This window comes from Lampetra planeri, chromosome 16, assembly GCF_965212315.1.
Source record: "Lampetra planeri chromosome 16, kcLamPlan1.2.h2, whole genome shotgun sequence".
Classification (NCBI taxonomy): domain Eukaryota; kingdom Metazoa; phylum Chordata; class Hyperoartia; order Petromyzontiformes; family Petromyzontidae; genus Lampetra; species Lampetra planeri.
In genome coordinates, this window is record NC_136122.1 from 1,047,801 (window position 1) to 1,071,673 (window position 23,873).

General features: G+C 42.3%; 1 protein-coding gene across 9 annotated transcripts in view; it reads left to right on the forward strand.

Moving 5' to 3' along the window:
• Positions 1 to 23,873, forward strand: part of PGGHG (protein-glucosylgalactosylhydroxylysine glucosidase) — a 60,872-nt gene that overhangs the window by 17,008 nt on the left and 19,991 nt on the right. For 3 of the 9 annotated variants that reach the window (XM_078601312.1, XM_078601314.1, XM_078601313.1), the window contains 10 exons: positions 1,541 to 1,652; positions 3,318 to 3,597; positions 5,264 to 5,554; positions 7,873 to 8,083; positions 10,635 to 11,070; positions 11,614 to 11,733; positions 13,001 to 13,132; positions 14,797 to 14,908; positions 16,283 to 16,355; positions 21,608 to 21,744. In XM_078601312.1, coding sequence (XP_078457438.1) covers positions 3,585 to 3,597; positions 5,264 to 5,554; positions 7,873 to 8,083; positions 10,635 to 11,070; positions 11,614 to 11,733; positions 13,001 to 13,132; positions 14,797 to 14,908; positions 16,283 to 16,355; positions 21,608 to 21,744 — 1,525 coding nt within the window. In that variant the 5' untranslated portion in view covers positions 1,541 to 1,652; positions 3,318 to 3,584. Of the gene's footprint in view, positions 1 to 1,540; positions 1,653 to 3,317; positions 3,598 to 5,263; positions 5,555 to 7,872; positions 8,084 to 10,634; positions 11,071 to 11,613; positions 11,734 to 13,000; positions 13,133 to 14,796; positions 14,909 to 16,282; positions 16,356 to 21,607; positions 21,745 to 23,873 lie in introns of those variants that run through there. The other 6 variants (XM_078601311.1, XM_078601315.1, XM_078601318.1 and 3 more) reach the window with 5 other exon arrangements.

The window sequence follows — 23,873 nt, forward strand, 5'->3', positions numbered from 1 at the left end:
TGGGTTTGCCCCGTGACCTGCCAGCGGGCGTTCGACACTTCACGTGGCCTCAAGGTGCACATAGCCTGGCACAAGCGTTGTGGTGACGTCACCGCCATTTAGTGCCGAATGGCGGTTGTTGTATGGTAGTGATATTTTTTACACTTTTCATTATTTTTCTATCTACGTGACTTTACTGAAAGACAAAATGAATGTACATTAATAATGTTTGTGTGCAGACAACTAATTTTTCTATTACCGCATTTTCCCGCATATAACCCGAGGGGTATACCACTTTTTACAAACAAAACAAGATCCTGCGGGGTATATGGAGGTGCGGGCTATCCCAAAAATATTTTACACGTGTGACATGTCATAACTCGTTACATTTTTTCATGGTAGGACTATCCACTATGCAACACTTACCTTTGACTAAAGCACTGCTGAATAAACCACTCACACTAAAATTGCACATGTTATCACATTTTAAATGAATTGTTTATACAATTAAACGACAATGTTTGAAGTGCGCGCACTGTTTACCGGCGACGGGAGAGCTGGGGGGAGAGAGGTGGGGGGCGAGGCAACGGCATTATCGTAGTTCTGCTATTATCTGCGCAGTGAGCAATCTACCAGTGCTAAAACTGTACCTATCTACCAGTTATGTGTTACTTATTTATTGGATATTTACTTTTGTTACTTATTTACTGTTTTAAGTTCACTCGTTTCCGGTTAGTTTGTTTTGTTTGTGCTACATTATGATTTTAATGTTAACAATTGATAGTGGAATGTATTACAAATGTAAACTTCGTATTAATATGATGGAATTAAGCTGCGGTAATGACGTTAAAGATATGAATGCATGCGGGGTATATGGAGGTACGGGCTATCTGAAATTATTTTTTACACAAAACGCTATTTTTGCGGGGTATATGCGTCTGCGGGTTATATGCAGGAAAATACGGTACTTGCTTCTTTCGCTCAACTAATCTACACAGAAACCTAGTATTTTAATAATCACCTTGCAAATATTCACATACTTTCGTTTTTGCGCTCACAACTAATAATTTATTAATAACTTGGTCTGCATTGATATATTTGTTATTGTGTCAAATCACGTTGATAGGTACATATTTTTTAAATAATCACCTTGCAAATATTACAATCATAATGTTTGTGTGCGGACAACTAATATTTCTGTTCTTTGCTTCTTCTGCTAAACTCATGTACATAGAAAGTGTGTAAGTCGATGTGTGTGTCTGTCTTTTTCGCCCGGGCAACGCCGGGTACTTACCGCTAGTTCTCTATAAAAGTGTGACGTAGTTTGACTTCCGGTTCTTATGTTTAACATAATATAATCTGTACTATAAATAAAAGGTGACCTTAATCAATTTAAATAATCAAAACATTCATAATTAAAATTAATTATATTTAATTAAGTAGAACGTGTTGTTTATATTTATTTAAAGGTGCGCATTTTTACATCATGTCACATTTCTCAAACCCACCCTCCCCCCCTCGTCACACATCGTCACAAATGTCTGGCCCTCCTCCCCCCCAGGTGCATGACATCATTTATGGACGGCCCCTAAGGACTGATGGTGAAGTGATTTTTTGGTGGTAACTATAATGTCATTCGGATTTTTCCTAGTAGGGAGCATTTCGTCGAGCCTGTGAGTGTTCAAGAGTGTGAATGAGTAAGATCAAATGTGTGTGGGTATTGAGTATTTAAATATTTTTTCACGAATATTTTAGAAAGAGTGAAAGTGAGCGAATGGGTAAAGGAGTGTGCATTTTAGAAGTGATTGAGTGTGTAAGAGTGAGCGGGTGTACTTAAACGTGAGGACATGATGAGAGGCGGATGAGAACAGGTTGAAGTGATTGTAACGTCGTACTCAGATTGTAAATATGGTGGATTTGCTCTCCAATACACCGGTGTGCTGTACTAGTAACGAATTGGCATGTTCTGTTTACGTGACAAACCTTAATAATTGGCTGTGTCGCGATCGAACCCAAAAAAGCTATATTATGGAAGGTTGAAGTGCTTTTGCTAAACTGACCTTACTAATGAGAATGAGCACAGCAGTGTGCCTGAAGAAAACGTTTTAAACATTGGATATTACCGGTTATGACATACAGATCATAAACAATGTTAAATAAAATGGACCAAAAGCTGAAAAGTGCACAAAGGAGAATGGAACGATGCATGAAATGACACTGAGAGACACAAAGAGGAAATAAATACACGAATTAGAGAACAAATGAAAGATTGATGCATATTTTGACTTCATAAAAGTCGCTTGGGCAGGACACATGGCAAAAAGGGATGATGGCTGATCTCATAGTGACAGCCAGAGAAATTAATGCACCCGAGAGGCTGTCCACTGCAGAGATTCAGCTCGCTCATGTAATCGATGTGTTTCTGTATTGCAGTACCGTCATGAGCATTAGCGACATCGTCAGAATTATCAGCAGGCCAATAGATAATTAAAAATAACTTTAAAAAAAATATATAACCCCCTTCCTAAAGCATTATATAAACTAGCTTAAAAAAACATTTGACCCAAACATTATAAAACGACATCCCAGAGATGGATGATGTGTTCTGTGTTGAAAAGTAATTTTAAATTGGTTTTATATCAACGGTTCAGCCTACTAAACCGGCTCACATTCTTGTATGTAGACAGAGGCAACAGAGGTTACACAAAATGCGTGGGTGCGGGTGAGCTTCTGATATTTTTGGTTGCCCCTAATGCTAAGGTCATAACTAATAAGGACCGTGAGGGTAACCTTCCCAACCCTGTTTACCTCGCTCTCACACCGTGTGTGTTATGTTTTTCCATTAACCAATGTTTCATGTAAGTTGGATGCAGTTGATGAATGTTTCTTTGCTCAAACTTTGGAGTAAATAGTGTTTGTACATTATACATGAAACATGCAAATCATGGCATTTCTGAACTACTGACTAAAATAGAAAATCTACTTGTTTTTTCATTGTTACATTAAGTTATAATTTTAGGAGTAGCTTATCCAAAGTATTTAAAGTCCAAACAACAAGCTTGTATTTTTTAAATCGTATAATATGTTAATTGAATAATCTCAGTCATTTTCATTTAAATATGATCCCTAATCCAAAGTTATAATAAGTAATGCCAAAGAACACTTTGTTCCTACATCTACAAAAAACACAGCAGCCACTTGTGGTTCCTTACAGGAACAATTCTGGGTGCACTAAATCCACACACGTACAACTTGTGAGAGCTTGTGTGATCTCAGGAAATGTTGGCAATGTCATGGGCACTGGTTCCAAACATTTTCCTTCCCTTTTCTATCCAAAGTTTAGGGCTGAAGGCAGATCTGGGGCAGCTACGTAGGCTCGTTTCTGCGCAAGTGGGCCAAGAGGGACTTTAGCAGATGGTGATTAAATGTTTCCTCATTTGGTGGAAGACATCTTAAATACATTGTGTTTCCACTGTTGAAGAAATGTGCATGAAGTCCTGATAGGGAAGTGAAATCACACCCACCATTAAAAGCCATTATAGCATTCCGAACTTCCTTGATTAGCTCATCTGTGACTTTACATTGTCCACATAATCTACAACATCATGTTTCTACAAGGTAAGAAGTATGATTGAACCAATGCTCCAGATAAGATGCACTCCTAGAAGGCCATGCAACTGGTGGGTTATGTATAAAATACCTTTATCTTTTTTACGTGGATAGACATTTTAGGAGGTGTTATTGTTAAGTCAATATGATTCATTCTTCGCATCCTGCCATGAAATTCGGTGAAATATTTTTATGGTCACTGGAATGCTGAATTTGCACAGATACAACGCATATCTTAACTGTGATGTACACTCATTCAAAAGTTTCCCTCTGCAACGTTAATCGGTATGGTTTAAATGTTTAAGGGAAGAGCTGGCGGTTGAGAAATATCTAGACAAAAAAGGAAGGACAAGTTTCATTTAATATTGACACATGATAAGCATGAAAAAAATTGCCTGCCTAAAGAGGAATATCAAATTGTAATAGACAGGAAAAGACTGAGAGCACGTTAAATATGGGTGTAATTTCATGTTAGGGCAGCATGTGTTGGTAAGAAGTGTTACCAACGTGTGGCGCTCTGTGGCACGCCGTCTTGAATGCTTTTCGGGCGGAAGGCATCTCGCGCTGTGTCCCTCGGGCGCTAGATAACACCCACATACGTAGTTCTAACGCACTCGTGCTAACCACACTGCTATGCTGCATGAAGCTCAATAATTTGATACAAATGCTTCATTTTTATTTATTTGATGAGCTATTTCATAATGTTTCATAGTTATCGATTTGGAGGTTTTACATTTTATCATGATAAAAGCTTCATGATCATGTAGTATATTTAGCAAATTATCCTTATATCATGATTATCATTGTTAATTTTTACGGGTTTAAATATTATTTCTGAACAGTATTAATGAAATAACGAATATTATACAACTTTTCTGAATATTTTTACAGCATTGTGGTTATATGACCACTTTCTGACACCATGCACATCATAATGTTACACATTTTACAGATAATAATTGTAAAGACTTATGGCAGGCTTATGTTGAGTGAACTTTAGTGGAATAATGTTTAAGTCGTCTGTGCTTTCAATAAATCAAAGCACAAAACAAGATGATAAAAATGTTAAATGGTTAAAAAGTTAAGGCAAACTGATATCACAATAATATCGTGAAACTTACTTTATTTAAAAACATTATACCCCAACAACCATAGTTTTCACGAAAACATGGCATGTGTCCTCAGACAGATGGACCAACCAACATATAATCCTCAGGCATAGCAATAAGTAACGTATAAAATCCCTAAAAAGGTTGACCCTCAGCCATGCTGTATCTTGGCATGAAACTGGCTTCTGTTTCTCCCTGAGGCTGCACTCTCTTCTTCATAGGCTGGTGTTTTGTGTCATGGCTGTGTTTAGTCTAATTTGCACTGCCCCTATGACTTTGGCCAATCCTACAAGGAAGCTTGAGCGCCAGACCATGCCCAGTCAGCCAGTGAGGTTTTGATGTCTTAGCCTGAGGCCATAACTGTGTGCACCTGCCTGATCCATCGGTTGAGTGTGCACCACCGTACATTTTTCAAATATTGAGTTATAAAGACAATGCCGTACATACTCTACCAGTCCTTAAATTTTTTATTTGGAATTGCCTTTATTTTTTTTATGAAGTTGAAAGAAATGACTGTAAACCGTACAACACATTTGCAGGTAATGTGTTATGTTTTTGTGTTTCAGGTTACGCACTGACGCAGGCCTTCGTTGTCTGCGTGGGCCTCAGTATGGAGACTCCCAGAAAGGATCCTGCGGTGTTTGTGGCCTCTCAGTTGCCCTCAGATGCACGGTTCATGGCGGTGCTTGCCAATGGGTACCTGGGCACCCAGGTGTACGGCCGCTCGCTGCACATGGGCGACGTTTACAACGGGAATGGGACGGAGAGTCACCGTGCGCATATCCCCTCCACGCTCAATGTGCTGCTCTCGAACACAGGCCCAGGGGAGCTCCTGTATGGCCTCAACACCAGGAAAGGTACGCACTGTTGCAGGCACTGATGCCTTGTGCCATTTGTGTGTCAAGAACATCCACACTTCTTCTTGGTTCTTTCGGTAAAGTCACGTAGAAGGGAAATAATAAAATAATAAAAATAAAACATAAAATAATTTCACGACGTTTCGGCCACAACGCAAGCAGCCGTCCTCAGGTGAAGACGCTGTCTTCCCGACAGACATGTTCTTCACCTGAGGACGGCTGCTTGCTTTGTGGCCGAAACGTCGTGAGAATAATTTTATGATGTTGTATTTTATTATTTTATTATTTCCCTTCTACGTGACTTTACCGAAAGAACCAAGAAGATGAATCCCTGCAGTCACGAAAGCTTTAAATCGAAACATCCACACTGCCCAGAAGTGTGCGCTTGTCTTCCATGACTATATGACCATCAATTTTTCACAATGGTTTTTGATTGCTGTGTATTTTGTGTTTTATTACAGTAGCATTTAGAAGTACAATGAAACGCATAAATGTGTAGTGACTGTGATTGTCACTGTGTGGTGCCGGGCTTACGAAGCCATAGCGGATAATGTGTTGGCATTACGTGTAGCCTGCTCACTGGGCGTAGTACCAGCCCTAGCGGGGCTTGGGTGAGCGCTGGTCAGCGCGGAGGCACCACGTACAGTGTGGGGTGCGGGCTCCCGGTGAGGGAGCGAGAGGGAGCGTCAGCCAGCCAGGGTTACGTTAGGGCATGATACGCCGGTTGACCTGCAGACACGTGACCGGATGATATTGGAGAGAGGCCACCGGTGGATGGGGGCCGCTGGGCGGTCACGTGGTTTAAAATAGCTTTCGGGGAGCCTTCGGGAAAGAGCTCGAGAGATCTAGAAGGTGGGCGGGGAGAAGGGCGGAGCCAGCCCCAGCCCAGGACGATATAATGGGGGCCCCGTGAGGGGCTCGGGGTTCTTCGTGTTGCTGGTGATGTAGATCCTCGTTGGGTAAAAGAAGCCTCTAGCCTTGCGGCCCGGGACCCAGCTTGTGGTCCGGGCCGGGATAGCAAACCGTGTCTAGTTCTGCCGTAGCGTGGCTAGATGAGCATTCAACACCCAAGTGTAGGTTGTGTTATGTTATGGTGCTCTTTTTAGTGACAACCTTACTAGTTGGCTGTGCCGGGTGCTGTCGGGTTTTACATTTATATATTTACGCGATCTAAGCCAAAAAAAACCTTATGGATAAATAATTAAGCCGACTGAAATGGTGCAAATTTCTTTTAAACAAAATTTCTTAAACAATATTTCGTCCATGTGGATCAACATGGCATAATGATGGCCATTTTCGTACAAAATCTGAATTATTTTGCATTCAGAGAATCACGTAGCCGTTTGCACAAAAACACAGCCATTCGGCCACCACGCAATTGGGACAGGATTCGGGTGGAGCCAATGATGACGGAAGGTTACCGCAAAACAGTTGGCATTTGAGATCAAGGGAGCTCAGAAGTAGATAAATGATTCCTGCTTGCACAGGCCGTTGTATAACGTGGGGTATGCATTGTTTTGCTGGAATTCTATGAGCATACTTAAAGTGATGTCGCACCAGTTGCTCTATTGGAGTAAAATTGTTGAAAAGACTAAAAAAATTACTTATGATTGAGAATTAATTTTGCTGATTGAACCCATTTAATTCAGCATGAGGTTCATGTTTTATAATATTCACTTGGGCACGAGCTCTCTGCCTCCACGGAATACTGACATGGCTAGGCCGAGGAGGGAACCTTCCCTCATCTCCTCAGTATGCGCTTGTGAGAGAAATGTCAAACATTTGGTCCAAACCACAGATTGCTGGATCTTTCAAGGCACTGCAGTAAAACTCTAACTGAGTTAACATGTAAGTCAGCATTATTTACCATTTTACAAATCATTTTTCTTTATATGGTATATGGAAACAACTCTCTGGAACTACTATGCATTCATATGTTTTTAAATATACATGCACAACCCTTTTGTCATTTCACTGCGCAAGTCGTAGGAGTTGTTTGAACATGACCACCCTGGTCTCTGGGTTGGTGAAGGCATGTAGCATAGACGTGTGAGCATAGAAGAATCCAACAAAGCATTTTTCTGCATTACCCTCTGATTACCACAATATGCCACAGCTTCTCAGCTGCATATATCAACTAATATGTGCATGGTGGTCAGCCATCTAAGCACTATCCAGGCTTAATTCTGCTTTGCTTCTGAGGCCTGATGAGATTGGGCTCTTTTTTAGGTGATTTGGTAATCGGCTTGTGTGCATATATGTGGTGTATATTTTCTGTAGCCTTTATGAACCTACACAAGTGTTACATTCTCTTGCAGGTGTGTTTGAATGCGTGCTGAAGAGCGAACGTATGCTGGTGGTGCAGCGAATGTACGCGCACCGCTCTCGTAGAAACCTGCTGGTGCACAGCGTGCATGTGCAGCGCACTGGCCCGGACCAATCTCCCCTCCACCTCAACCTGTCCAGCAGCTTCACACCTTTCAGTGAAGATATTGACTTTAAAGAAGGGTCTGCATTTCTTGAAGCAAGGTGAGATGCAGCGTATGATTGAATTGTTGCTTTGAAAAGGTTATACATTTTATAAATGTATATTTCAAAAATGAATGCACACAGTAACAATTGTTTTAAAGAGCAACCAAAATGAAGAGCTCATCTCGTCATCAATGCCACCACACCTTGTCATCGCTTGCTTCCACAATTGACATCCGACCTCCATAAACCACAGTTACTCTATCCGTCCATCTAGCTTTGCGTGTTCCCCTTAGCTGCTGATCTCGTGGTGCAACTGCAATGTTTGTGTAGGGACGTAAGTCGCGTCCCTACGGGGTGTATGCGGTAAGCACCCACGATCTATATGAGTGAGGGCACGTACCTCTGCAGGGAGTCGACGGAGACGTTGCGGGAAGCGGGCCCTGCTGGGCGGGGCCCCGTCACTGGAAGAGAGAGGGGATGTGCCGGCTCAGGGGAGTTCAGGGGACCCGGATGGGAGGGCCCTGGGACATGTGACGCTGGCTCCTGTTCTCTCGAGAAACCGAGCAGCAGGAAGCGTGGCCAGGGGCGGCACGGGGCCAGGCTCAGGGGTGGGGGGAGGAGAGAGGAACGGGGGTGGAGCGGAGGGCTCAGTCTAACGATGGAAGCGATCGGTGCGGCGGCGCGGGGAGCCTGGGAGATTGGCTATAGGGGCTGAGGGATAAGGGGACCCCTTCCAAGGGGTCTAGTATTGATTCCCCTTCCCAAGTGTTGCCTTCTAGAGTTGTGTTAAGTGTTGTGTTATCCCTAGGCGAGATGTTATAATAAAGTGTGGTGCCTCCAGATTTCTGCGTGTGCCTCGTCCAACACACTACACTTGTCTCAGTAACTTGCTCTCCTCAATCCACAAGTATTCTTCATTTGCTACATATCAATAACCTTACTGTCACCCATTTTCTGGTGGGGAGACAGACATTCGTTATCTTGCTTTTTATTTTCCCCATGTTTGGCACCATCCTTGTTATTAATACAGGTGATGTCTTAAACTATACACCCATAATACTACAATGTGTGTAGGTATGTACGTTGAACTTCTTTAGCACCGTACATAGCCAACCATGCTAATCCGAGGTGCAATTAATGTATCCACATGTGGCATGGTTGAGTTTATTATGTTATCAAAATTCTCTAAGCATGTTGACCCATTTAATGTGAGGTTATTAAACATTTAGTATTTTGGTATTTTAAAACATGCTTTTGTTGTGTTTTTAAAAATGATTTATTATGATAATATAATTGTGACATTGGTAATATATGGGAATATATATTCACATCCATTTGAGAGCTGACCAGATGGCCTAGGGGCTCAGAGCGCTGAATTGGCATCGCTGAGACTTGAGTTCGAATCTGTGCCTCGGCATTCCGTGAATCTGGGTTCTGAAGTGTCGTGAGTGGAGTCTCAGCTGAGTAAACAATGACTGTACTCTTTGGTTCTTTCGGTAAAGTCACGTAGGTAAAAAATAAATAAAAATAAATTAAATCACGACGTTTCTGACGCAACACAAGCGTCCGTCATCAGGTGGGACAACCACAGCAAAAAACCGTTGCTGAAGTAGGCAAAAGAGCTGCTAGTAACGGGGTTATTTACCGCTCGCTGATCCTCAGGTTATTTGCCGTCAATGTCATATTTGCTTCCCCCCCCCACCCTCTCTATCCTTGCCTCCGCCCCCCCTCCCTCATCTATATAACCCCCTGTTACTAGCAGCTGTTTTGCCTACTTCAGCAACGGTTTTTTTCTGTGGTTGTCCCACCTGATGACGGACGCTTGTGTTGCGTCCAAAACGTCGTGATTTAATTTATTTGTATTTATTTTTTACCTACGTGACTTTGCCGAAAGAACCAAAGAATATGGATCCTTGCAGTCACGAAAACTTCAAATCTAGAATGAATAACCAATGACTGCACAGAGAAACATCACATTACATTAGTTTTTTCACTTAATTGGGTTAAATCGCAACTTTTAGTGTTTCAAATATTGTTTAAAGTTTCATGCGGTGAACATGTGGGGAAGTGTGCTACCTAGTTTGGATAAGAAGACTTAACATGAAGTGATGTTGGAAGTCCTGTTATACTTTTTTATGTGAGCTGTTATGTAACACATGGTATTGTGCCACCAATAGCCCAATTATCAATACGTTGGCGAAAATACGAACATACAACATCCATTTGAATGTTGAAGTCATTCTCAAATGTAACAGTGAGAAAAGTTTAGGAGCATCCTTTTTTAAATTATATATTATAGATCATGAGGTTTAATGGGCAGCATGTTGTGATGCAATGGCTTACGTACTGCGATACGAACTCACCAACCTGGCTAACATCACTGGCGAGTAATATCTGAACCAGTCTTGGGGCCCCCCCATTCACTATCTCGGATTGACCGGTGTGGGGAAGTATGGGCAAATAAACCCCATGCCTGAGAAGGGTAAAGAGTCCTTCATATAACAGTGGATTGACAAAGGCCTGTAAATTATTATTTCTTATTAGACAATGATGGCAAATGCATTGACTTTCGCGGGGACTTTCTCATTGTACATATGATTATCTGCAGGTACATTTACGGTGAGATTCATGCGCCGGAAGGGAAAGAATGTTCAAAGACCACTGTACATATGGTCTGGACACCAGTCCCAACTTGCTTGGAGCTGCCTGCTGGACAGATCGTGAAAAAGTGGACATTTCTAACAGCCCTGAGCACGGATGAGAGTGAAGCCAAAGCCGAATACCGCGCGGGTCTGCGTGCAGCTGAGACACGCGAGCTGTACCTCACCCACAAGGCAGCCTGGTCCCAGCTGTGGGCCGCAAGCTGCATTGACATGACTGGAGACTTTTACCTTACCCAGGTGTTGTATGCGTGCATGTTCTACATGCTCAGCGCATTGCCGTCTACGAGCACGTTGGATCATCCCTTCTTTGGACTGAGTCCTGGCGGGCTGTCCAACGGAGAGAGAAACGAGGACTATCTTGGACACGTTTTCTGGGACCAGGTAGCTTTGCATGGCTTGTAACCTGTAATAGTGGCCACTTTGGTTGTGTTACGTAAATTTATAATCATATTTAATGGGACCTCCCTTGGCAATATCAAAATATAAGAATATGTTTTACCCTTTCTGGTAATAAAACAGGTGTTAAGATACTCTTTGGTTTTTTCGGTAAAGTCACGTAGGTAAAAAATAAAAATAAATTAAATCACGACGTTTCAGAAGCTTGTGTTGCCTATGGACCCTTGCAGTCACGAAAACTTCAAATCTAGGTCTTAAGATGTTAAAACACCGAATAGAAACCTTTTGCAAGAAATCATGTCTGCATTAACCACACATACTTGTGGCGAACATGGCGACAGGGAGGTCACATGGGTAGGGACTCCATTCCCAGCCCCCTTCGCCACCTCCCAGTCCTGTTATACATTTATCAAATGATCTGTGCAGAAGTGTGAAGGTTCCCTCTAAACCTACTTTCCAATTTGTAATTCGAATTTAACATGGTTGACGTAAAAAGTGATGTTTTGTGTGGTCACATTATGTTTTCAGGAGACATGGATGTATCCCGTAGCGCTGTTGTTCCACCCCAGGGTTGCACGCACCATGCTGGAGTACCGTGTGGCACGGCTTGGCGCCGCACGTGAAAATTCTCGGGCCGCTGGACACAGGGTACCAAAACTGCTTTCAGGCGTGCTTTGTTTACTATTTATTCATTATGGATGCATTGTTTGCACTAACTTCACTCCTTTGAATGAGAGCCAAGCCACAATATTTACAATCTGAGTACGACGTTTCACCAGTAATTACAACTAGCTTCTTCAGGCGACAGCTAGATTTGTGGAGAAGTCTTAATTGTTTCATTCCTTATATAGAGGTGTAGATGTGGTGACCACGCTTCTGTGCTCTTGCGCAATGTGGGGGGGGATGGATTACTGAGTCAATGTACATTATGCATGTGCATTATGCGAACCCTTTGATATTATCCTTCCTGTCTCGCATAATGCACATGCATAATGTACATTGACTCAGTAATCCCCCCCCCCCACTTTACGCAAGAGCGCAGAAGCGTGGTCACCACATCTACGCCTCTATATAAGTGTAGAGGAGCAGCGGGATGACGTCATGTCATGGGCGCCGCAAAGTGTGATGACGTCATGTCATGAGCTCTGTAAGGAGACCTCAAGAAAGGGGGCGGGTCCGAGTGAAGGGGAGGAGCTGCCCAAGGGGGTGCTTAAGGAGGATCCCGTGACGTGAGCGGGGCCGTTGTGGGGAGCCAGAGGTGGATCGCCTGTGAGAAGTCTCTCCCGCTCGTGACCGTCCGGGGTCGACGAGTGGGAGAGCCGGGGAGATAGCCAAGAGTAGGGCTACAAGAAGTGTGGGAGAACCCGGTCGTAGTGAGAGAGCCTGAGGGATAGCCGAGGTTAGGGCGAGTAGAGCCTGGGGGTCCACGGGAAGGACCGAGTGTAAAGAACGTCTACCTCTGGTGTAAGCTGAGTGTTACCCTTGTTAATAAATGGCGAAAGCCCTTATATGAAGTTCCGTCTCCATGTGGTTCTACGCCTCAACATAAGGAACGAAACAGTTAAGACTTCTCCACAAATCTGGCTATCGCCTGATGAAGCTAGTTGTAATTACTGGCGAAACGTCATACTCAGATTGTAAATGTTGTGGCTTGGCTCTCCAACACACCGGTGTGCTGTACTAGTGACGAATTGGCATGTTCGGTTTACGTGACAACCATTTTTAGTTGGCTGTCAGGTGGGGGCGGGTTTTAATGACACATTTATATATTTACGCGATCTAACCTCCAAAAACCTCTTCTGGATTATATTAGTCGCGAAAAGCCTTCGTGTTAAACATCACTCTAACGTTAACCGGTCTGTTAACGTGGGCCATCTTTTTGCAAACGGAAACGTTGCTCATTTTTTGTCAACAGGGAGCAAAGTTCCCCTGGGAGAGCGCTGTGGCTGGACATGAAGTTTGCCCGGAAGACATTTACGGGCAGCAGGAAATCCACATCAATGGAGATGTGTCCTTTGCTTTCCAGCAGTACTTCCTTGTCACTCAGGTACCATACACAGAACCCAATGGGAGCACAGTGATGGTCCAAACGAGTAATTTTGTATAGCATGTACAGTTATGTATATTTTCAAAAACATAACGTAATGAATGTCCTTTTTGGCGATGTTTTCCAGTTATCTTCCGTGAAAGACGGACATCTGCCTCTCTATCACCCTCATTCTACAAGTCTATTGTAGTGATCACTCTCTTTAAATATGTAGTGTTTTTATTTCACGCAGACAACTTCTTCTTTCTTTTTCTCCGGTGTCACTTTTATTCAACAGAACTTCTCGCGTTCAACACCACGTAACTCCGTCGCAACTCTCCCGCCGGCGCTGCTCGCCTCCTTCACTCCGCTCGCTCCGCTCTCTTAGCCTCTCCACTGCTAGCCTGTTCTCTCTCTCACTCTCATAGCCTCTCCACTGCTAACCTGTTCTCTCTCACTATCCTAGCCTCTCCACTGCTTGCCTGTCTGCCTGCCACACTCCGCTCGCTTCGCTCACTCCACTGCTGACCTACCACTACACACTCTGATGGCTTCCCACTGTGCACTCTGCTAGCCTCTCCACTGCTGGTCTCTCCTTGTTCTTCTGCTGGCTCTCTTCTGCTAACCTATCACCTCACACTCTGTTCGCTTCTTCACTACTAGCCTTCTGCTATATATTCTGCTAGCTTCTCTACTGCTAGTCTTCCGCTATAAATTCTGCTAGCTTCTCTACTGCTAGCCTTCCGCTATACACTTTGCTAGCTTCTCTACTGCTAGTCTTCCTGCTATACACTCGGCTAGCTTCTCTACTACTAGCCTTCCGCTATTCATTGTGCTAGCTTCTCTACTGCTAGTCTTCCGCTATTCACTCTGCTAGCTTCACTACTGCTAGTCTTCCGCTATACACTCGGCTAGCTTCTCTACTGCTAGTCTTCCACTATTCACTCTACTAGCTTCTCTACTGCTAGCTACACACGCTCACACTTAGGATTCCGCTAGCTTCTCTACTGCTAGCTACACACGCTCACATTTAGGTTTCCGCTAGCTTCTCTTCCCTCGCCTCTCCTACCTCGTCCTTGCCACCCGTGGGGGTTCAGCCATCACCACGGGTGAGGGCGAGGTGAGAAGAGCGGGGCTTGGGATTTCCCTTGTCTGTGTTTCTGCCTTCACTATGACCAACTCAACTCCTCTGCCTCACGCTCCCGTATATATTGGCCGTCTCCCTTCCTTGGCTCTCTCTTCGCACCTGTCTGTCCCGATGCGACCTCACTGTCCGTAACTTCACACATGCATGCACACAGCTTGCAAGCCCCCGCGCGCGTTTCTTCCACTACAAATATAAAGGCAACTGTTGACTGCCTGGCAATACGTTAATTAGCTTCTCCATATGGTTCTAATTTTACCAACCAAATAATAAATGTGCTATTAGCCATAACTTTCCATTCTTCTCACTGATGAAGCTTCACACTCAGGTCAGGCAGCCTTGGATACAAATTCCCTAGCTATTGCAATATGAGACAGTTTGTTGGGTTTTGTTGTTTTTAAATGTCTACATTTTCAGATTGCGTGAGCCCTTTAAGGTTGCCTTTTTGTAAGAAAGACCTGGGTGACATGAGAAAAATATTATGAATATTGTGCAGCTTTGCAGATGCACTTCTGTACTGATTGTCATCGTACTGTCACAGGATTTAAAGTTCTTTTCACAACTGGGAGGATGGGATGTGGTGAAGTCTATCGCGGAATACTGGAAAAGTCGTGTGGAGTGGAATAAGACTGAGAAATGCTATGACATTAACAGTAAGTCTTCTGTACATATAAGTAAGGACAAGTTGCATGGGGAATTTGAGGTTATTGAATAACAAAGACGTGCATTGTTAGATAATGGTACTGTCCATGTGTACTTGGGAAGGCTAAGCAATAACGTTACCTCAAATGGTAGCAATTGTCCAGTCTATTCGAGGTACAGGCAGTCCCTCTCAATCAAAGCTTAGATTGTTGTTTTCCTTGCACCTTCCCAAAAGTAAAAAACTAAATGCAACAATCTTTAGTATTACTCTTTGGTTCTTTCGGTAAAGTCACGTAAGGTAGACAAAATAATAGATCACGACGTTTCAATCACAACGCAAGCGACCGTCCTCACCTGAGGGTGGTAGCTTGCATTTCAATCGAAATGTCGTGATCTATTATTTTGTCTACCTCCGTGACTTTACCGAAAGAACCAAAGAGTATGGATTCCTGCAGTCACGAAAGCTTCAAATCAAGATTTAATCTTTCGTATTTTTGTGTTGTCTTTCATTTAAATAGATCTTTGTGTTTGGTGGCAAGCAGTTGTAATTTTATAGATGTCATTGTAACTTTAAAAAAATCTCCATATTTTAGCAGAAACGTTTCTCTATCAATGGCAACTGACTCTGCCCACTTCGAGCCATTCTGCAAGTGTGCTGTAAAAGTGGAATGGGAGTGTTTGTGTGGAATTTGCCACTTGGGTTACAAAATATGGAATGGATCGAATTTTATACCAAATATTTAAAAAAAAACAGACGCTATTTTTTTTACTGATCCGGTAATTAGTGGAGTGTTATTAAAAGGGGGGCTTTGAGGATGTGTAAAACACAGACTGGTTGGAGTGAACAAGGCTTAGTAGCAATGACACTTCATCCATTTCAGTATATATTTCCTCATCAGATTTCTTAACTCTTTTACATAACCTGTGACCATATTTTTTTAAATCAATATTTTGATTACAACCATGTCGTTTCTTTTATGCAAATCACCTTTTTCACGTTTTATTATTATTACTCCTGTTTTTTGTTACCAGCCTTCATGCATTTTCTGTCGGATGTGTTTCTCATAATCTACAGAAAGTGTTTAAAAGTGATTTCGAGATATATTTGTTCAAAGTGCTAAATCATATCAGGGGCAGAGAAAATGCTGGAGGAAGTTTGGGTTGTTCAGGAGTTTGAGTTGTTTCAATGCAGTGCAAAGGGTGGAAATGTGGTGTTCAAAATAGGAACCATTTGAATCTGTAAGCCATGGTTCAAAGGACAGTATGAAATAGCAGTAGCTTCCAGTTCTACATAATAAAATGATTTGCTTGCTATCGAAGAGGTTGATCCCACTGAGCCACTTGGCCACAACTGCTCTGTCACGTTTAATGTGTTCTCTTTATAGATGTGATGCCTCCAGATGAGTACCATAATGGCGTCAAAAACTCTGTCTATACAAATGTCGTGGCCAAATACAGGTAAGGTAACTCACGTAGGTAAAGGTGCAGCCTTGCAATTGCTTGCTCATGTCCTCGCTGGCAGAAGGGCCTCCACGAGAGAGAGCTCAAGAGACCCTTAATCGAGAGTAATTTGGCCTATTTTTCCAGACATCTTGAAAGAGGTGGAAATACGTACCCATGTTTTCCCCCCACCACTTTTGAACTTCCACTCGACTAACTTTACACCAACTCACATAAATATTCTGCAGACCTTTGTATTGTTGTTAATCTATTTAATTTTAGCCTCTGAAATGTACAACTTCCACGAGCGATTAATGACAATGTGTAATGTATTGCTTTGATTAATCAATTACTTATTTCTAAAGCTCACAGACAATTCATATGTGTTGTGGTGTAGGACTATCACAGAGTAAGGTTCCATAAACACTTTATAGCAGATACAAGAAATATGAGATTTAAATTTTAATGAGATTTGAAGGAACTGCCTTGGCAGTGGTATAGGCAGAGGATCCTATTAATTCATAATAACTATTCTGGCAAATTGCCCGATGATTCTGGATGTAATTACCAGCAAAACGTCGTACTAAAAAATTGTAAATGTTGTGGATTCACTCTTCAACACACCAGTGGGCTAAACTAGTGAACTATTTATACTCTTTGATTTTTTCGGTAAAGTCACATAGGTAGAAAAATGATAGATCACGACGTTTCGATCGCAACACAAGCAATCGTCTTCAGGTGAAAAAGAGGGGGAAATCTTCTGAGGCAGGCGGTTTTTATAAAGGTAGTTCCGATGGACGTACTCGGAGACGGAGGTAAGTTAGGGGCTTCCGCCAGGGTTTATTAACACTTATCAATACTACACAGGGTACACAACTCCCAGGGGCTAGGCTACTCTGAGTCCGGGTCCCTGCCGGCTAGCTCCGGTCTCTCTCTCTCGTGTCGGATCGTGGAGTCTGCCGACTCCACCGACCGGAGAGAGAAGCACCTCTACGTCTACCACCGGCTTCTCCCCAGACTCCCTATTCGATCCCTCTCACTATCCCTGGTTCTCTCTTCACCCTGTTTACTATCCCCGTTCCTACAGTGACCCCGCTTATGTCACGGGGTATCCCTTAAATACCCTAGGAGACGTGACATCACGTGCACTGCCCAGCGCGTGCGACCCCACGTCCCGTGATGTCATCGCACCGGACAGCGCACACGACGCCACCACTCTCCTCTACTCCTCTACAAAGGTTTAGAGATGGGCAGGGCAGCTAATGTTCATGTAGGAGCGAGTAGAAGAGAGATATTTGCTTGTAAATGTAAGCTCGGCGAGGACTATTTGTCTTTTGTCAACGTGACATATTTTTTACTGATGGGCCGTGTCGGGTGGTGGAGGGTTGCGACACATTTATAAATAACGCGATCTAACCCAAAAACCTTTATTATGAATAATATTGGTCGCAAAAGCCTACGTGTTAAACTGATCCTATTAATTACTACAATGTACCACAAAGTGCAACTTAATACTAAATAGCACCAGAAATTACCACGTAGTACCACAATACTTGAATATCATGAACAACAATGCATTTTTAATAAATAACAGACACAAAACATAATTCGAGGTAATTATTTCAGTACTTTGTGGTACTTTGCGATACTTTGTGGTAATTATTGAGGTGCTTCATGGCACTTTTTGGTATTAGTGGGACCCCATTAACATTAAGTGTACAAACCTTGAAGTATAAAACTGTGCACTCAATACAGATTCTAATTTGAGCATGCACCTCCTAAACTCTTGACATCTTGCTGGCTTTGAGCACGTCGAACCCTGGAGTTGTCATCAATCCCCAAGTTTTGTCTCTTGCAACATCTCAACTTTGCAGGATCTCACACCTCCGCTTGGTGCAACAGCTCCCGAATCCACATCTTTTGTTGAGACATATAACCATGCATTCGTGTGTCTATACTCCCCTGAAACTTGCTTTTCTCAAGACTAATTCTACAGCATGCCACTTATCGATTCGCATCACCACCATACTCATATCCCTCTGGCTCCTAATTCAACTCTGTATCAACTCAAGAATGTTGTGGTCAATTCCGTGGTCTGTGTAAGACACCTAATCAGACTTGCCTTCCCATGAAGTCTAACATTAAATAAAAACTGTTTCTTTACTTTTTATTTATTTTATTTGCTTATGTTATTTACTACTTACCTGTCTTATGTTATTCGCTGCTCACGGTTGCACTTTATTTTGCGCGCGGTTGCAATTGATTCTGCTCAGTCAGTGTTAGCCGCTAAAATGCGTGACAGGTTTCTGTTCTCAATCCTGTTGCTCCGTGCCTCCTGTACCGCTCCCATTCTGTTGTAATGTGTACTGATGCCGAATTTATTGAGGGTGATATTAGCACTTTAAAAAATTAACCCGTAAAAACAAAGTTTTTCACTATAAATCCTCTTTATATGCGTGGCGGCTAGAGTCCTCTCGTCATCTGGCTTGAGATGGCTGCCATCTATGGGTCAGATGATTGTCTGCCACCATTAAGCAATTAGTAATTAAGTATTTAATTGTTTTTCCCTAAACAGTGTAAAATTTAGGAAAAAAAAATTCACGAAAATTAATTGTCACGCACAACGAGTCTGTGTGCAAAATGTCAGCTCGATTGGATCACGGGAAGTGGGTTAAAAAACGACCGAAAGATTTGCACGGTCGTAAGCAAGCAAGCAAGCACGCAAGCGAACTTAATATAAAGGATTAAAAAAAAATTGATTGCCTTTACTGTCTTCAAAATCCTCCATGGACTCACCCCTGCCTACCTGTACCCTTTCATCTCACTCTACTCCTTCCTGATCTCCACTTAAACAACAACAAAGGTATTCTGTCAAAACCCTTCATCTACCTTTGTTCAATAGGAAGAACACTGGTGACTGGAATTCCTGTGCAATGGCCATCTACACTGCTAAGACCGATTCAAGTCCACATTCAATACATTTATTTTCTCTTTTGCATATAACTATCTCTATAAAGTGTCTTCCTAGACTATTCTACCATAGCATAATCTTATTTCCCTTTCTCGCCAGTGATTCTACCTAACATATACTGCTGCCAAAAAATAAAAAAAACTCTTCAAACTCAAACATTGTTTGGTGATAATGCATTGGTGCACAATTATAAATAAATAAATAAACTCACATGCATCAGTAACACTACCTTCAAAAGTATATTATAGGGGATGTGTCAGGCAATGGCCCTTCACAGCACACAGAGAGGCCAAACTCGAGATGAGCACGTGTCTCGTATTTGTGCAGCGTCTTGAGATACGGTCACATATTTGTATATTTGTCTTATTTCAGTCGTAGGTGCCCAATGAGCTGTTAGGCTTTATTTCATGGGCATCCTTTGACGGTACAAATGTTGTACGGTACACATCTTCGTTACAATCATTGTTTCATGTGTCGCATTACAAACAGCAAGTATCGGTACATTCTATACATGTTACAAGAATAGGGGACTGGCAAAAAAACATTACTACATTTTATGAACAAAATTTAAGGAAGAAACAAATGATATTCAACAAAACAAACACAATCACTTTTAGATCCTTTATTTATCCAAATTGTATTGAAAATATCTGTTTTATTTCAAAAGCGAATGCCAAAGGGGTGAATTACTGCAGAATAATTTCGTACTGAACGTTTGTGAGCTTGTCAACAAATTGTGAATTGGGGTTAATTGTGGACTGTACTCTTGCTTATGGGTAAAATATTCCCAATGTATTGTGATAGTTTCATTTAAAGCTTAATTTGTAAGTTGTTAGTCCCATCTATTTCTACTCCCTGAAATTACCTTAAATTACACAATTAATTATTGCAGTCACAAAAGCTCCAAATCAAGTTTACACAATCCATTTAATTCTAGATTTGAAGCTTTCGTGACTGCAAGGATTCATACTCTTAGTTCTTTCGGTAAAGTCACGTAGGTAAAAAATAAAATAAAAATTAATAAAAATGAAACAATAGAAATCACGACGTTTCGGAGGCAACACAAGCTTCCGTCTTCAGGTGAAACCGTCACAGCAAAATATCTGTACCTTATATAGTGGTTAAGGGGGGAGGAGCCAGGAAGGGCAGCGGGGGAGGAGGAGTTGTGAAGTGGTCAATTACTGCTTTTGTTATACTGCTGGGTGGGTAAATGAATTAGATACGATTAAGCCGCTCTTTGTTATGCTGGTTGTGCGCAAGTCACTGTGGGATGAATGGACTCGTGGTCAGAGACGTGTTGCGCAAGTAACTGTGGAGGTACATAATAGAAAAGGAGCGGAAATGCCCATGTTTATACCAGTGTTGGCTGACAATAAAGAGTACTGTTAAACGTTAGGGATGTTAATACTCGGTGAAGTAAAATAGTGCCTGTCAGATAAGATGGTCCAAAAATGTGTAATTAAATATTTTTTTGCATGGTTGATAACATCTGTCCAATGATTACTAAGTTTGTACCCATCATCACGGTTGAAATTATGTCTGTGTTTGTATATCTGAATGGCTTCGTGTACAAACCTTTGATGGTAGCCAGAAGGCACTATATAAGGTACAGATATTTTGCTGTGACGGTTTCACCTGAAGACGGAAGCTTGTGTTGCCTCCGAAACGTCGTGATTTTTATTGTTTTATTTTTATTAATTTTTATTTTATTTTTTACCTACGTGACTTTACCGAAAGAACTAAGAGTATTTACACAATCCAGTCAGCATTTTAAATTTAGTATGTTGATAATGGACCACCTATTACCAAATTGCTCGGAATCCACCGGATCGTATCTGATGCGAAGCAGAGTTGTACTTGGTAGTGATTGGATGGGTAATCATGCATAACAGGTGTTATCAGCTGTGGAGTTACAACTCACCGGAACCTGAGTGGTTCTGGAACCTGAGCACCATGTTCAGTTGACCGAGAAACCACTTCAACTTTGTTTCTGAGTCTTCTTATTATTTTTATGGCTGATGTAGATGCAGAGCAACAACTACAATTTAACATTTAGGTGGTCAAGTCAGATAACCGTGCCAGGAGCCGTGGAGTGTATTGCTGTGATGTCTCCACGTTTGTGGATAGGGCATTTCAGCGTTATACGTTGTACATTCTTGATGAACACAGTCCCACACCGCAGAGTTTTACATTTTCCATTTGTGCATCTGCCATGGTTTGTGCAGTGGATGCAATTTATGGTGGACCATGAGTGATAATGTACGTGCCGATTGTAATTTTTATTTCCATTTTGCCACAGCCTTGACTTTGCCTCGGATCTTGGAGAACTACTGAAAGTTCCCGTCCCTCCGAAATGGAAAGACATTTCAAGCAAACTAAAAATTCCCATCGACCACGAGAAAAACTACCACCCAGAGTATGATGGATACAATCTTGGTAAAACATCCAAACTGTTTTCAGTATTAGAGGCATTCGTCAATCTTTGTTGAAAACCAGGGGAGATGCTATTGCGATGTGGATTATATTGTCCGAGTTTATCAATTAATTTGACACCTCTTATCCAAGTGGCAAACCCAGATAACGTGCTTAAATTGTCGATTTAAAGCTTTCGTGACTGCAGGGATTCATCTTCTTGGTTCTTTCGGTAAAGTCACGTAGAAGGGAAGTAATAAAATAATAAAAATAAAACATAATTAAATAATTCTCACGACGTTTCGGCCACAACGCAAGCAACCGTCCTCAGGTGAAGAACAGGTCTGTCAGAAAGACAGCGTCTGAATGAATACCAGGCTTGGCAGCGTATATTTAAGCTGGGTTGGAAGGGGAAGAGCGCCCCGACAAAGGATTTCGCATATCAAGAGGAATCTAGCATACCCATGCTGCTAATCCTGCATATTGCACGGGCATAAGTGGTACTGGTCGCATACCTGCATTTCCCATGGGTATGCTAGATTCCTCTTGATATGCAAATTCCTTTGTCGGGGCGCTCTTCCCCTTCCAACCCAGCTTAAATATACGCTGCCAAGCCTGGTGGTGTTCATTCAGACGCTGTCTTTCTGACATACCCGTTCTTCACCTGAGGACGGCTGCTTGCGTTGTGGCCGAAACGTCGTGAGAATTATTTTATTATGTTTATTTTTATTATTTTATTACTTCCCTTCTACGTGACTTTACTGAAAGAACCAAGAAGATGCTTAAATTGTGTTTTTTCTTGATACGTTTCAATTGTGCAACACTTTCTGGCTGTTATGGCCCTATGAAGTTTAATGTGTTCACTACCGCTCTACACAGCCTGGTCTATAATCTGAGGTTGCCCATTCTCACCTGTGATCACACTTTTTTAGGGTCCTTTCGACATGTTTAGCAACTTATGCTTATTTGTGAAAGAACATTAGTTTTATGTTTTGTTTACTACCACTGCGCAAAAGCGAGCGGCTCGCAATCAGAAGGTTGAGTGTTTAAATCCTGGCTGGGGGTTGACTCAGCCCTTCATCTGCCTGGGGGTCAATAAATGAGTACCAACTTGTGGGAAAGTCAACCGTGGTTGTCCTAATGATAGTTTCACCCCAGCCATAAGAATCTGGAGTTTCCACCACTTGCTCAGGGTTGCAAACAAGAGATGAGCACCAATGTCTAAATGTTCATTTCAGCAATAATTGTTTTTCTTTGTCCAATTATACATCTATCAATCAGATTGCTTTCCTCACACATAGCGTTGCACAGAAAACTTATGAAAAAATATAGCAATAATAATATACAAAAAATGTAAGTTCAAGGTGAACAAAATAATATTCTGATTAAACGTTTAAAAAAGATTATGATCTTACCATCGAGACATCAATTTTGAATGTCTGAAAAGCACTTTCCATTGAGATATAAATAAATAGCAATCAATGGTCGTGTGTAAAACAGCTTCAAATAAAGTTGACAAATTTGTCTTCAGATGTGAAAGCTAGGTTTTAAAAATGTGTTTAATCTTGAAAACCCAGTGTTTTCTCGAAATCCAGAAGATGCTTCTTTAAACCTAGCTCTTGCGACTCCTACATGAGTCCATTTAAACATATGGAGGTGTAGGTGGTGCTGGCCACCCACCCGGCTCGTGTGCTGTGCCGACCTTCATAGGTGATCGCTAACAGCACTTGCCCCAACAGTCTGTTCAGGCTATACAGGGGTCTTTGTGGGGAACGGCAATGTAGCGGTTAGCGCACTGCACTACAAACCCAGTGTCCCGAGTTCGATTCCCGCTCACGGCCAACACCAGTGACGATTATCTGAACCGGTCTTGATCCTCCTCTCCTAGGTCGACTCAGCGTCAAATGAGTATTTGGTACAGTGTGTAAACATCACCACTGGGAAGACAGAGGCGGTCGGGCGTGGTCCTGGCCACCCACCCCCTTGTGTACCATGCCGGCCATCATAGTTGCTCGCTACCACCACTTGCCCCAACAGTCTGTTAAGGATATACAAGGGATCTTTGTCTTTGTTTCGTGTAACATGGCAGGGCTTTAACAACTTCAGTATCGTTTTCACACGGAGGCACGCTCACGGTTGTTTCCTGGTGTTTT